Source organism: Truncatella angustata (genome assembly GCF_020726525.1).
Source record: "Truncatella angustata strain MPI-SDFR-AT-0073 chromosome Unknown BKA67scaffold_2, whole genome shotgun sequence".
Taxonomy (NCBI): domain Eukaryota; kingdom Fungi; phylum Ascomycota; class Sordariomycetes; order Amphisphaeriales; family Sporocadaceae; genus Truncatella; species Truncatella angustata.
Genome location: NW_025763382.1, coordinates 2,602,603 through 2,617,227, shown reverse-complemented (window position 1 = coordinate 2,617,227; position 14,625 = coordinate 2,602,603). Strand labels below are relative to the sequence as shown.

General features: G+C 51.0%; 6 protein-coding genes across 6 annotated transcripts; 4 read left to right on the top strand and 2 right to left on the bottom strand.

Moving 5' to 3' along the window:
- Positions 1-473: 473 nt before the first annotated feature.
- On the top strand, positions 474-4,168 carry BKA67DRAFT_514021 (P-loop containing nucleoside triphosphate hydrolase protein; the record flags this gene model as incomplete). The annotated part of the gene is made up of 4 exons (XM_046097618.1): positions 474-959; positions 1,018-3,174; positions 3,233-3,874; positions 3,911-4,168. 4 exons carry the CDS (start codon positions 474-476, stop codon positions 4,166-4,168), a joined length of 3,543 nt encoding a protein of 1,180 aa, XP_045961205.1.
- A 2,612-nt stretch (positions 4,169-6,780) lies between these two features.
- BKA67DRAFT_553867 (MEMO1 family) lies at positions 6,781-8,254 on the top strand. The gene is made up of 2 exons (XM_046101939.1): positions 6,781-7,150; positions 7,218-8,254. The coding sequence occupies exons 1-2, from the start codon at positions 6,990-6,992 to the stop codon at positions 8,008-8,010; spliced, it is 954 nt and encodes a 317-aa protein (XP_045961204.1). The 5' UTR covers positions 6,781-6,989; the 3' UTR covers positions 8,011-8,254.
- BKA67DRAFT_553865 (uncharacterized protein) lies at positions 8,255-9,199 on the top strand. The gene is made up of 2 exons (XM_046101938.1): positions 8,255-8,569; positions 8,753-9,199. Exons 1-2 carry the CDS (start codon positions 8,330-8,332, stop codon positions 9,014-9,016), a joined length of 504 nt encoding a protein of 167 aa, XP_045961203.1. The 5' UTR covers positions 8,255-8,329; the 3' UTR covers positions 9,017-9,199.
- Positions 9,200-9,304: 105 nt separating this feature from the next.
- BKA67DRAFT_643042 (uncharacterized protein) lies at positions 9,305-10,946 on the bottom strand (the record flags this gene model as incomplete). Its single annotated transcript, XM_046105817.1, has 2 exons — positions 10,693-10,946; positions 9,305-10,624 (listed from the first exon to the last, which is right to left on the bottom strand). The coding sequence occupies exon 2, from the start codon at positions 10,472-10,474 to the stop codon at positions 9,305-9,307; it is 1,170 nt and encodes a 389-aa protein (XP_045961202.1). The 5' UTR covers positions 10,475-10,624; positions 10,693-10,946.
- Position 10,947: 1 nt separating this feature from the next.
- BKA67DRAFT_619052 (actin family) lies at positions 10,948-12,940 on the bottom strand. The gene is made up of 2 exons (XM_046105454.1): positions 12,639-12,940; positions 10,948-12,566 (listed from the first exon to the last, which is right to left on the bottom strand). Exons 1-2 carry the CDS (start codon positions 12,688-12,690, stop codon positions 11,227-11,229), a joined length of 1,392 nt encoding a protein of 463 aa, XP_045961201.1. The 5' UTR covers positions 12,691-12,940; the 3' UTR covers positions 10,948-11,226.
- A 1,212-nt stretch (positions 12,941-14,152) lies between these two features.
- On the top strand, positions 14,153-14,437 carry BKA67DRAFT_486717 (PIG-P; the record flags this gene model as incomplete). The annotated part of the gene is made up of 1 exon (XM_046096925.1): positions 14,153-14,437. A coding segment is annotated over one exon (285 nt), but the record flags the coding sequence as incomplete, so codon positions are not given.
- Between the last annotated feature and the right edge of the window lie 188 nt (positions 14,438-14,625).

Here is a 14,625-nt window from a genome sequence, read left to right as displayed (position 1 = left end):
TACGGATCCGTAATTGACCTAGGCTAGACTAGTCTAAGGTTAGTATCCAAAGTTGAACTACCGTGGTGCAACTCATCGCTGTACATACATATATGTAATACTCCGGAGCGGTGCAGGGTCTTATCTTAGTGGACTGGGATAGTTGCCAGGGCAACAACAACAAACCGAACAGTCGGAAGTGGATTCACAGTTTCCCATCAATAAAGCTTGTTCGTGGCTGCATTTGTTACATACAGTACTATAGTTATCGTTAGGTACATGCCCCAGCCCGCCGACACGACCTAGCACCCGATGCGCTCACACCTGCAGTATTACATGTAGTCAAGTCGTCGCGCCCGTCCGATACAAAACATCCATCACAGTGCGTTCCATATACTGGTCAACAGCTTGTTTTGACCGCCACCAGCACACGAATGCGTCGCGTCAATTTGGTTATTGCAAGACCTTGATACTCGCTGTATATAATACCCGCCATGCAAAAAGGCTCCGCACGGAGCTCGAGGCCCTCGATGGCCTCGTCTTCAACCAGCGCACGAACAGGCGTGCCTGGACGACCCGGCGTCAGGCAGACAACAACTCGCACATCCTCCCTGCGGCCACCGATACACCATGCCGTCATGGCAGCCAGGATCGACCGCATGGCCGCTCCATCCCCCGCCGAATCTCTCCTCTCCGCCGCGGCCACCGGAACTAAGCGCAAGGAACGCGAGTTTGAGATGGAGGCCATTCTCGAGACAAACATCAACGTCGTCGTCCGCTGCAGGGGCCGCAACGAGCGCGAGGTCAAGGAGAACAGTGCTGTCGTCGTAGAAACAGAAGGCGCAAAGGGGAAACTTGTCGAATTGTCCATGGGTCCCAATGCTGTCACCAACAAGACATACAACTTTGATCGCGTCTTCTCCCCGGCTTCTGACCAGAACATGATCTACGAGGATGTTGTCAAGCCCATCCTTGACGATGTGAGTCCTGCATAGCCTCAGGCCCTCTTCCAAAACACATATCTAACTTGCCCTGCAGATGCTAAACGGAATGAACTGCACCATCTTCGCCTACGGACAGACGGGAACCGGCAAGACCTACACAATGTCGGGAGACATGAACGATACATTTGGGATATTGTCGGATAATGCTGGTATCATTCCTCGCGTGCTTCACTTTCTCTTCAAGAAGCTAGACAGCGAAGGAATTGAAAGCTCTGTCAAGTGCTCCTTCATCGAGTTATACAACGAAGAGCTTCGCGACCTCATCTCGAAAGAGGAAAACACAAAGCTCAAGATCTTTGACGACACCTCCCGGAAAGGTCACACCAGTACCGTCGTCCAGGGCATAGAAGAAACCTACATCCAGACAGCTGCACAGGGCGTCAGGCTTCTTCAAGGCGGCAGTCTGAAGCGTCAAGTCGCGGCTACCAAGTGCAACGATCTCAGCAGTCGAAGTCACACAGTCTTTACTATCACGACCTGCGTCAAGAAAACCGGCGAAGATGGGGAGGACTATATTAGCACGGGCAAGTTGAACCTGGTCGATCTGGCCGGTAGCGAAAACATCCAAAGATCTGGCGCAGAGAACAAGCGGGCAGCCGAGGCCGGTCTTATCAACAAGAGTCTGCTCACACTCGGCCGTGTCATCAATGCTCTAGTCGACCGTAGCCAGCACATTCCCTACCGTGAGTCCAAGCTCACAAGGCTTTTACAAGATTCGCTCGGAGGACGGACAAAAACCTGCATTATTGCCACAATATCGCCCGCAAGAAGCAACCTCGAAGAGACAATATCAACACTCGACTACGCTTTCCGCGCCAAGAATATTCGAAACAAGCCTCAAATCACCGCAATGATCAACAAGAAGACACTCCTCAAGGAGTTCACTTACGAGATTGAGCGATTGAAGAGTGAGCTAATCGCTACAAGGACAAGAAATGGTGTCTACTTGTCCAACGACAGCTACGAGGAAATGACCGTCGAAAGCGAGTCGAGAAGGATTCAGACCGAGGAGCAAGCCGCCAAGATTGAGACACTAGAATCTAATCTGAGGAACAAAGTCCAGGAACTTTTCTCGCTGACCTCGAATTTCATGGGGCTCAAAGACGACCATGAGCAAACAAGAACACAACTAGATGACACGAAAGGTGTACTTGAACAGACAGAACTCGTTTTGGGCGCAACACGGAAGACATTGGCTGAAGAAGCGCACATTCGAAAGGCACATGAGAAGACCGAGCAGGAGATGCATGCGATAGGTGATAAGCTGATCTCGAAACTGCAAGAAACCGTCGGCCATGTTGGCGGGCTACGTGCGAAGAACAAGAGAAAGTCCGACCTCCAATCCTTGAACCGAGGCACGTGGGAAATGTCTCAAGATCAGGTCTCAGATGTGACTGCTCTGGTGGAAAGCCGCGTCGAAGAGTTCCAGCATGAACAACAAAAGCATATCTCCAGCATATCTCAAAGGATGCAATCATTTGTGCAGGGCGAACTCCAAAAACTTTCTTCGACACAATCATTTCTTGACTCGAACCTGGAGCATTTCGTGCAGTCCCGGGAAAGTGTTATTTCGCAAAGCGAAAAGTCTAAGCAAGAAATGGACGAAGTTCTGGAAGAGATCAAGGAGGTCCGCGACAACATCAAGGAAAGTGTTGGCGAGAGCCTCCAAGCGATAGCTACGGCTGCTGAGAAGATTGCCCAAGATGTACTCAGCGAGCTGAGTATGTTCCACAATCAACTGCACACCTCTTACTCATCTTTGGGTAAAGACTTCAAATCGGTTTTTGAGACTTTGTTTCACCACATCACTAGCCAAAGAACAGAGTCCGATGGTCTTCGCGAGCAATTGAAGAGTGCTAGTGAAACTATCGTGCAGTCGAATGCTTCCATCTCTGCAAAACTACAAGAGGTGGTTGAAGAAGAGCGGAGGCAAGCCGCTGAAGAACGGAAGAATCTTCTCTTGCAGATTGCCGGTTTAATTAACTCACAAGCTGAGCTCCAGGAGTCTCGACTAGCCAACAAGGCTGCGTCCATACAAAAGAGTATGCAGGAGATGAACACATCGTTTGAAGGAAGTATAACATCATACTCACAAGGAATGGATGTTTGGGGCGACAAGGAAGAGCAGCTACTTGATGATGTGTCTAAATCCCGAGAAACTCTAAAGACAAAATTGCAGGATGATTGGAATGTCAGTTTACACAGCAACCCCCGTACCCCATAAGAACGTATGGCTAACATATCAACAGACTGCGGATAAGCATAGTACATCGATCCAGGAAACCACAAAATCGGTTCATGCAGAGACTGTGCGTGTTGTCGATGAACAAATGAAAGATCTCGACGAACAGATGACTTCGCTGGATGACTTCGTCACAAGGGCCCGCTCACAAAATGCCACCCACCACGAACAACACGCCGGTACCTTCGGCCAACTCTCCGAAACTGTTGAAAATTCATACAGCGGCATGAATGCACACTTCAAGGAGACTTTCTCCCGCGTCAAACACCTCGAAGGTGAAATGGACACAGCAACTGGCACGGCATCAGAAGCCCTCGAGCCTTTGAGCGAGAATTTATGCAGACCTTTGTCGCAACTACGGGACGATATCTCAGCCACCAAATTGCAGGAATATCAACCGACCGGCAGCACTCCACAGAAGGTGTCCTACGAGTACCCAACTCATCTCCCACAAACCAAGTCGCACTCCGCACTGATTAACGAGCTGCACGGAGGCTCATCGCCAAGCAAGTCGTCTGCCAATGGGGGTGTCTTTGCCGATGCAGATCCAGAGCTCAGTGAGAACCGTTCACCTTCGCGACCACCATCATCGGAATCACAATCGTCTCACCACCCGCTTTCCATGAGTCTTCGTGAGATCCACCCCAATGTCAACAGCACCCCGGCCTTGGACTTGGAGTTGCAGAGCAGCAATGGTTTTCGAGCTAGCGTTGGGCCGGGGCCTCTTGTTGCAGTGGCTCGCGATGGTGATAACTCACTACCGCTGTTCAAGAAACCCAAAACCACACGTTCTAGAATTGGCAAGGCCGGTTCCGCACCTCCCGCCCATGGTCGGGAGAACATACCGATATCGATGCAAATGCTATCTGAGGGTGCTGATGACAATACTGGTGAGATCTTCGCGCAAGGCGCCTCGAGGAGAAAGAGCCCCCGACTTAAGTAGGTGGATGCACGACGGCGTCTTGAAGTTGTAGAGGATAAAATTGAGGGCGGGGGATTGTGTGATGGTCGACCTTGGCATTACTTGCCGTAGAGTATTTTCTTTGTTTGGGACACTTTTGAGATCGAAAACAGGGGGCCGGTGAACATTTCATCCTTTACGGCGTATCTGGATTGTTGGACGTTACGGGACAAGTTTTGGTCAGAGACCAATGGATGGCGAAGGATGCTTTACTTCATAGGCATAGCAAGTATGCTTGATACCCATTGATGTTGTTACAGGAGTAAATATAGTTGGATGACAAATATATCTTCCGCAGTCTTGGTCTCGTGCACGGAAATGTCAATTTTATTTAGCCCAGCTTTCATATGCTTGCCACAGGCTGCTTTGTAGATGTCATGTTAGGATATAAATCTTAGGAAAGGCAGTCTCGAGTGACTACATAATAATAGACAGAAAGGTTTGAGTACTCTCTATGACCTTCCTATTTGACCCAGCTTCGGCATACAAAAATGTGGCAGATGACTACAAGGTTGGGCACTGGTGAGGAGACCTTGCGGCTCAGTACCAGAACACCGCGCGCATCAAGTCATGATGCGTAGAAAGCGTTCCTTAAAATAAAACATTTTCGAGTCTTCGTAATTGAGCAGTTGTGGAAACTGTCCGACGTTTGTGTTCCTGAGTACCATCTTGAAATGCAGAATGAAGTTGTGGAAAACATGATCAGAAAAATATGTAGTAAAACTCCTGTTCGACCAAACTCTGTACATGGCCCTGGCTTCAAGTATTGTGCTGTGCACAAGCTGTGCGTTTCTGGATACTCCGCCTTCCAGATGGAATAATCCTTTCCACCAGCCATTCAGCCATCTTCGTGTCAAATGCAGATTCATGGGTTTTGCCTTCAACTTTCGTGGCCATCCCTGCGGCCAAAAGGCAGTTGGCTCACCCAAGCCATATTCTGCATCCTCCGATACTTGATCCAAGAAGTAGAAATGCAGCAATGATCCTCCCTATCCGGTATATAATAGTTTCGACACACAAAGTGCTTGGAAGGCCATCTTCTGGTCAAAAGGATATCTCGCGTCGAAAAGAGTTTGGTAGAAATCTTCAGCTCTCTTGGAGACATGTATCTTGAGCTTTGGTTTCGATTCTGGTGTTTCAACCTGTGATGGCGATTTAAACCACTTGCAATACTCCAGCGACCTGTAGAAAGACACCTTGAACTTTCTGGCCAATCTCCGTTGCAATCTCCCGTATTGCAATCTCCTCCGTATTGCAATCTCTTCCGTATTGCAATCTCCTCCGTATTGCTATCCCATGGCGATGAAGACGGGGGTGGTGCTTGACTATGAAAGATTCTTCTCCTTTGCCACAATGGATAAATCCGTGCTTGTGTAATCATGGACTTGAAGCAGACCATAATTTGAAGAAGCCCTGCGAATTCAGACACTAACTTGATAATGGATCATTCAGCGCTGTTCCTAGTAGGAGTAGGAGTAGTGGAGGTCAAACGAAGACTTAGTTCTTGCAGCTGTTGTGTGACAAGCTCTAGCGATTCGTCTGCCTTGATGTTTTGAATACTGGAGCTGTCTTGAATGTTCCGTGCTACTGACGATAATCTACCCCAATATCGATGAACGTAATGGCATTACCCACCAAGCCAAGGGCAGCAAGTGCTTCCACGTTCAAGCTGAACAGTAGAAAAGAGCTTCTAACTAGCACGTGCCGTAGATCATCCATGAAGAGAAATGGAAGCTGTTGTCGGTTTCTTTTCTTTTTCGAGGCCCCCGTACAAAACTCGAGTATTGGTGGTGACGTCCTATAGGTTTTAGCCAGCCAGTCTCAACAAGATAATACAAATACCGAGTAGTTGAACAGCTACCTATATATGTGCGCAATCGCTTCTATCATGTTGTGATCAGTTACTGGTTCAGTAAATGCTTGTTACATGAGGCTCTAGAAGGACCCAACAGATATCCGAGCTATCAGGTTTTCACACTAACAAACCACAAAATAAAGACTCGAGGCTTGAGCGGTGGTTTGATGCGTTTTATCTTGCGGCTTGGTAAATTGATGTCATGAGTGATGATTGAAGAAGGAGCTCTTTGTAATATCCAATAGGCGAAACATGCTGCTAGTTTACGTGAGATTTGACTTTGGAGGAGTCAGCAACGTCCATCTGTTGAACCCAAGTTCGGAATGATCTGAAGAGATCTCCTAGGGTATGTCTTTGTTCATTACAAAGTGCTTGTATATTCGTTGCATCAGTTTCCTTGGAAGTAAAGCAAGATGACCGTTTTTGCTTTTATAAGGGAGCTCATTTGTATGTCTATCTACTCACTTCCTGACTGTTACATTTGAGGATATCTAATTATTGGCTATATTGATAAGCGAGTGAGAGAGATACAGCTGTACTGAATAGTCTAAGTTTGACTTCAGTACTTCCGTCTTCACAGGAGTAAGACGGTTATATATATTATACTGGAACATCTTATGGCAGCGAAGGGAAATGAATGGCTATGCATTTAAATTCTAATCATTATTATGATTATACAACAAAGACTACCTGCGGTTAGTGGTTCTGGCTTATAGCGTGCTTAGACGCCGCAAAGGACGACCCCGCCGCCCCGCGTCAGTTGAGTTGGTACCTGTCTGAATTACATCAATGAGGGGCAGCTGCAGGCTGTGGTGTCAGTGCCGTCTGAACCTGAACCCAAAGCTCAAGCTTCAATGTTGACTTCATCTCGAGCAAATCTCATGTACTCTACATTCTAGCCCATAAGAATCATCTATCTGTGTTCTTAGCTATACCGCGCGACCCGTCATGGCACAGACAGGAACTCGACCTGCGGGCAAGGCAGGCTCTTGGTACACAGGCAACAAGGCAGCTCTCTCAAAAGAGCTGGATGAGTGGCTCGACCAAGTACCTAGCACTCTCAACGAAAGCAGCTTGCCCATACCTGGTGCAAGAGTGATCATCGCACCGTGAGCTCTTTCCAATAGGCATGAGAGTCCGATTGTAAGTTTGAGAGCTGACACGGTTTTTTATCAGTCACGCTGGTTACGCATACTCTGGAGAGTGTGCTGCTTGGGCATATAAGGCACTCGATCTCAGCAACGTCAAGCGCATCTTCGTCCTAGGTCCTTCACATACATATTACTTGAAGGGTTGTGCCCTTACTCGATACGCCAAATATGCCACGCCATTCGGCGATTTGATCGTTGATGCATCAGTGACGGAGGAGCTTCGTGATACTGGAAAGTTTTCAGATATCCGCAACTCCACTGTGAAGGGCCGCAGCGTGAGGGACAATGACGTGGAGGAGCACTCTCTGGAGATGCACCTGCCATATATCTACAAGCGCTGCAGCCAAACCTTTTCGTCCGAGGCGGAGTATCCGACCATCGTTCCGATTATGGTTGGTGATAACAACGGTTCTAAGGAGAAGGCATTCGGCGAGCTCTTAGCGCCTTACCTGAAAGATCCAGAGACCGCATTTGTTGTAAGCTCAGACTTCTGCCACTGGGGCTCGCGATTCAGTTATACACCTTACACCAAGGGCGCACCGATTCATGAACACATCAAAGACATCGATCACCAGGCCATGGACGCAATTGAGGGGGGTAAACACGATGACTTTGTCGGAAACCTTGCCGAGACGGAGAACACAGTTTGTGGTCGCCATCCCATTGGCGTGACAATGGCGGCCCTCGAGGTTTTGTCAAAAGAGAGTGCCGAAGAAGGAAAGTATAGATTCAAATTTGTGCAGTACCAGCGTAGCGGATTAGTTGATCACGCCAGCGATTCGAGCGTGAGCTATGCCTCCGCTTATGCCATTGTTTGATTCGACAGGCACCTGATGATTTGTATGGTTAGAAGAGCTCGCGCTCTGTTCTCATGATAGACGATAAATGATAAGACAAAATTGATTACTTTGTCCAGTGAATCTAAGGGATTCTATCTCTTGCTGACAAGTGCGTATCCTGGATCAGCCGGAGGGTGGCATGTATGTTACTGTGTAGGTAGACTTGAGGAAAGAAAGTGGGGGCCTCGGATAGTTATCCGCCCAAATACGCGAGCTCGCTAGACGGTAATCCAACCGGCCACTCAGGCACTCTCAACGTCGATATAACTCTTCGCAGTCAACTCCCGAGAATAGGCAAATGAGCTCAGAAGAGATCGGACATCCCGCCAACGAAGAGTCGCCCCTCATAAATTCCCCAGACCGCGAGAATCAACCGACGAACGACATCTCCACCCAAGTCAAAATCATGGCTATCCTCCAGACCCTCGCCGCCGTGTACGGTGGTACAGCCGTAGCTCTGGGCGCGTTCGGAGCTCATGGTCTTAAGAAGAAGATCCCGGATCCCCAGCGCCTTCAGAACTGGAACACCGCTGCTCAGGTAATGTCTACGCCGCCCCAATCCTTACTGCCGGATGCCACGGAACCTTGCCCATAGATGAGACGAAGCGGGAATGCTTTCAGCCCCCGGCCGGCCGGCCCCCGTCTTCATGCCCCCATTGCATACATTTATATTTTAGCTCCCGACTATTTCTCGGTGAAAAACATTAACACAAGTCTGCAGTACCAATTGCTACACTCGGTGGCCGCACTGGTGGCCGTATCCCTGGCGCCCCAAACCCGGGCCACGAAGTGGGCAGGTGGTCTCTTCATCGCCGGCATGACCATGTTCAGCGGAAGCCTGTATCTCTTGACCCTGGACCCTCAGAGGTTCCGCGCCATGGGCCCCGTCACCCCGTTAGGAGGGCTTGCCTTGATCGGCGGATGGGCTGTGTTGGCCGTTGCAAGCCGGGGCCGGGTTGGTCTGGGCGCTCTGGGTGCGAGATAAATACTCGCGAGATAAGTACTCACGAGATGAGGGTATGTCGCGTGACGGCAAGATGGCGAGTGCCATCGTACTAGTGTTGGGGGTCTCAGGGGAGAAGCTGCAGCGTGTAAAGTTTTTGTATTATCTACATGTATGTGTATAGTATTGAAAAAAGAATAAAAGAAAAAAAGGCCACTCTACTCAAATAATCATGGCCATTTCGGCATATTTTGCACCTGACCAGGCCATTCTAATAGCTCATCTAAAGAAGCGGTATCTACAGGTGTGACTTTATCTTAATCCGCCGCCCTAAACACCGATCCTTTGCTCGACACGACCCAGATCAAGCCAGAGCCAGTAAGCATCCCAGTACCACCTCCCCCCGACCGCCTCGAACGTCTTGATGCTACCCACATTACTGCCCTCGACCCCGGTGAACGCCAGCGGACCAGCCCTTCCCTCCTCTCCCTCCGCGGCCGCCACCACGGACAACGGCCCGCCCGCCGGCGGCCCGAACGCACTTCCCCTACCCGTCCGCAACAGCCTCAGCACCACCGCCCTGGCCAGCCCGCGCCGCCGGTACGCCGGGTCGACGTGCAGGGTGCGCACGCTCCCGTCAGTGGACGCGAAGGCGAAGGCGACCGCCCGGCCGCCCGCGCGGGGGTCCCGCACCGCCGCACTGTGCAAGCCGGCGATGGTCGCGGCACTGCGCACGATCTTGTTGGCGGCCATGACGCCCGCGAAGTCCCCGGGGCCGATGGTGCTCCACTCCAGACCCTGGGGCAAGGGTTCGGGACCCTCGCCGGACGAGGAGGACGACGGCGCTGGTGGTGGCAAGGGAAAGAGGTACTTGCCGTACGGCGTGTGGTGGCTCTTCTCGTGCGCGCTGCGGATGATGAGGTCGGCCCCGGCGAGAAGGGCGGCGACGGTCGTGTGCACATTGCCGGCCAGGCAGCAGAAGGTGCCGGGCGTGGTGAAGTGGGCTAGGTCGGGCTGCTGGGGGTTGGTGATGGGGATGCGCGAGAGGACTGCAAGCAGCTGGGAGGTTGCTGCTTTGAAGACCTCGTCGCTGAATGGAAGGACGAAGGAGCTGGGGTCTGTCTGGGGCATCTGGGGAGCCTTCTCGTGGTCTGCGGTGCCGTGATAGAGCTCCAGGGATGAGAAGGGCCAGATCTCAGTCGAGGGGTACCCGGCTCGGTCTATGACTGCCATGGTATACAGAGAATCCGGAGTAAGTGCCTTGGGATCGTTTGCTTCTTTGACCCGTCCATTTAGGGGTAGACTCGTTGTGATCAGCAAAGTCTCCTCGCCGCGCCTGCCTAATTGGAGTCGTCGTAAAATGGGGAGCGAGTAGGGTAGTCGTTTGGTGAGAAATGCGACAATGTCGGTAGACGAGTACGCTGCGCTACTTTCCGTCGAGTTCTTCAACACCAGATGGCCATCTGGCTGCAACGCGTAGGTTTGTATCTCAGGCGGCATGATTTCGTAGTCTGATGATATTGCGTGGTCCCACGAAACAGGGGGACATCCAAATCACGGTTCGAACCTTAGATAATATATGCAACCAGTATCTTTGAATGTATATGACCCGGAAGTATTCCTCCTGCTTGATGATGATCTCTTGTGATGCTGCACAACTGCGGTTAGTTATACTTCAAAAAGGAAGAAAAGACCGCTGTTCGCTCTGGGTTACTTACCTGTCCACGTCCGATCAAGCTATCTTTTTGTATGTTCTGGTCTTGTACCAAAAGCGAGCTACTTCACTTGTACGATTTGCTCGATGTAATATATGAGATTATACGCAACGAATGTTCCACTCGGAATGTCATGATGTGTCCATTATTTCGGCTTCGGCTTCGGCCCATGTCGTGCGCGGGCCTCATTAGGTAATTCTAGTTCAGAGTGAATTGTTGCATCAATATAGCCTAGAAAGCGCAAATGCAAGTCTCACACACGTATAGAGTCGTTTTAATTACACGGTCACGTTATTGTCGCGGTGATGCTGCCTGTGCTATCTGGCTTAGGAAAGTCATTTTAACAAGCAAGCTTTTTCTATAAGGTTTATCCCTATTTTTGGCTCGCGAGTATACGGGCAATCTGATTCGGTCTACCAGGCCCTGCCAACGCCATACGCCTCTGCCTAATTCTGTCTGCCGTAAAATATCATGTAAAAGGCTGTAATTTTTGCTACTAGTTTGACCCATGGGTTTAAAGCTGTAGAGCAAGTCCCTCTACTTGCATCGCTTCTCAACAATGCCTGCACCGTTCTCGTCGTATTCCTTCTTGGATATCCACATTTGATGGAATGTACCCAGACTGGCGAGGATGCTACCTCCGATCCAAGCACCGAATCTGCGCTCTGTCGTCAAACCTGAGGCGTGGAGTTTGATCCGCATGCCAGGATACATGGCGGTCAGCTCGTTGGTAAGGCGGTCGTTGAAGCCGGCAAGCAGACTTGAACCACCAGTGACAACAATGTTGCCCAGCAGGTTAGGTCGCAAGTCCACATCGACGTTGTTGAGGCAGTTGCGAACGAGCTCGGGAATGGTCTGGGTTTTTGTGATGGGGTCGGAACCGGAGACGTGCAATTGTGCGGCGTCATCCCACAGGCCCTCCGAGACGCGGAACCGCTGTTCACGCCACATCTGGTTGGCACCGTCGGGCATCTCAAAGATACGGCCGGGCTGGCTCTTGACCAGTTCTTCGTTTCCTGGGTTGCTGTACTTTCCGGGGCCTCTCCACACCTCGACGACTGACTCCTTGAACTCGGTAAGAAGACGCTCCTCCTCGTAAGCGCGGAAGCTGGGGTGGATGTCGAAGCCGAACTTTCGTAACCTGGCCTGAGCGGGCTGACCGGCATCAACGGGGGTCTTGTTCTCGACCATGAAGGTAGGCACGACGTCGACCTTGGGCTCGTTGCTCTCCCACATGCTGCGGATCTGTGAGGACAACCAAATGCCACCGACGGGGGACTTCTGGATGGAGCGCTTGAGGATCATGCCATCGTGAACGGCCGTGACACTCGTGTTGGCACCTCCAACATCGATAACCAGTGCGCTCGCCTTGCCGGCAGCAAATGCAGCAGCGACTGGTGTTCTCGAGAGCCAGAAAGCCGGCACGCCCCAGTTCTCCATGGCAATCTCGATCACCTTCTCGCGAGCCTTGCCCGAGTTCCAGGGTGCTTCGGTCATCAGCAGGGGGCTCTCGGCGAGGGGCTTCTCCTGGTTCTCGGCGGCATTGGCGTCGTCCATGGCGACATCTCCCTCGCCGTCCGCCTCGTTCAATCCGTTCTTGGAGGGAGGGGTCTCGCGCTCGGGCTGTAGTCTTCCGATGAGCATGTGTTCCCAGAGCTTGGTGGCGGCGTCCCAGTCCTCGACGACGGATTCGGTGCGCGACATGTAGTTCTTGACTTGGAAGTTGTCGCGGGGGATCAGGCACTCGTCGCCGAAGACGTGACGGCCGTCGACGGAGCCGTAGAAGGAGGGGAGGACTGATTTCGGTACATCTTCGCCTGCGAAACCGGCGCGGGTATTCACGTAGCCCGCGTCGAGGACGAGAGCAGAAACCTCGTCTGTTCGCAGTGGTTAGCTGGCTGGCTGGCAGGCAGGAGACGGATGCAAGGCTGCAATGTGACGCGACGTACCTCCACCATAGATGTCGGTTGGGGCATTGTTAGTGCCGAGTGGTTGTGCCATGTTGGGGTGTGTGGGATTGTGTGGCGTCTGTCTGGTCTGTCTTGTCGTGTTTGGTGTTGTGACAAAAAAAAAGCTGCAAACCCCCCGAAGCTTGGAGTTGCAAGGTTTGGCGCAAAGCTCGTGCTGGTGAATTTTGGCGGCGGAGTTCCTGACCTAGCAAATGTCGAATTGAAGCTTCGAAATGTCTTGTCGCGCCTGCGCTGGAGCTGGGGGGGGAGGCTGGTGGGCGACTGGGAGCTGGAGCTCAAGCTCTGGGGCAGTGGATTGGCAGGGGGGATGCAAGTGCGTATTATTATTATTGTTATTATTATTATTATTACTCCGTATTATTATTATTATTATTATTATTATTATTATTATTATTATTATTATTATTATTATTATTATTATTATTATTATTATTATTATTATTATTATTATTATTATTATTATTATTATTATTATTATTATTATTATTATTATTATTATTATTATTATTATTATTATTATTATTATTATTATTATTATTATTATTATTATTATTATTATTATTATTATTATTATTATTATTATTATTATTATTATTATTATTATTATTATTATTATTATTTACGGATCCAGAGCACTGATTCCAAGGTTAGCCAAGGTTAACTTACATAGTCACAGCTGGAGGAAAGGTCGAGAAGTCAATGCCTCTCTTATCCTTATCCTTCTCCTTCTCCTTATCGCTACCGTGTGCTTCAACAACGCAGCTCGCAACCTCGCTTCCTGTCGACATCATCGTCGTCATCATCATGCACTAGAAATGCCCGAGGCTCTGACTTGCGCAACCTCTGGGCACTCTTGATTGAGCCTGCCCTGGTGTGTGAATCTCCAGAGCTGTTTGCAGATATTCATCAGCTCAATTGAACCCGAGCGCAACGTTAGAGACCCTCTGCCACGGCGACATACACAGACGACTTTGCGCCAACGACTCTGCTACCGCTCTACCTTGATCGCCCCCTCATACGGCTTGTCTTTCTGTGACATACCCGTCCAGCTTGTCAAAATGACCGACTACTTTGACGAATACCCCTCCATTCTGTCCTCAGACAACGACTCCTCCCAAGGCGACTCATCCGCCTCGGAAGACGACGATGGCCCCCCTTTCCCTCCACCGCCCGTCTCCCAAAACTTCTTTGCGCCGCCTTTCTATGGCAGACCTCCAGTAAGTCATTCAGCTCATCTCAAGAAGAGCGGCCAATTCCCACTCCACATTTCTTTCCGGGTGCTACTGTCACCGCCTATATATAATATATATGTGTATTTACATATATGCACGAGCAAGCAAACTTGGAAAGGCTAACGCACCCTCCGCACCCAGACCCCTCTACCGCCCTCGCCCTCACTGACCTCCCTGCTCCGGCCCTCGCGGCCGACGACCCCGGACGCCTCGGACGACGACGCCGCGCACGCCCTGGAGCCAGTGCCGCGGGCGAGCCCCAAGGTGCCGACGTACGAGTACTACGGCTTCGTGCTGTACCTGTTCTCGACGCTCGTCTTCCTCACGTACCTGCTGTGGGCGTACCTGCCGTCGCCCTTCCTGCACGCCCTCGGCATCTTCTACTACCCGAACCGCTGGTGGGCGCTGGCGGTCCCGGCCTTCCTCACCATGCTCATCGTCTACATCTACGTCGCCCTGGCCTGCTACAACACCGAGTACCTGACCCTGCCCCTGGGCTCGCTGGAGACCGTCGTGGACGACGCCGCCAAGGTCGCCGTCGTGGACTCGCGGGGTCGGCTGAGGCTGAAGGGCGGCGGCGAGGGGGCACGAGTCAGCGAGGCTCGGGCGCTCGATGTCGAGTGGCGGGCGGTTTGGAACAAGGGCACGGATGGTGTCATGGATGTGCCGCTGGCCGGTGTCAATGAGGTTTTGTACGGGTACGGGGGAAGCGACGAACATGACGATTACTGAAA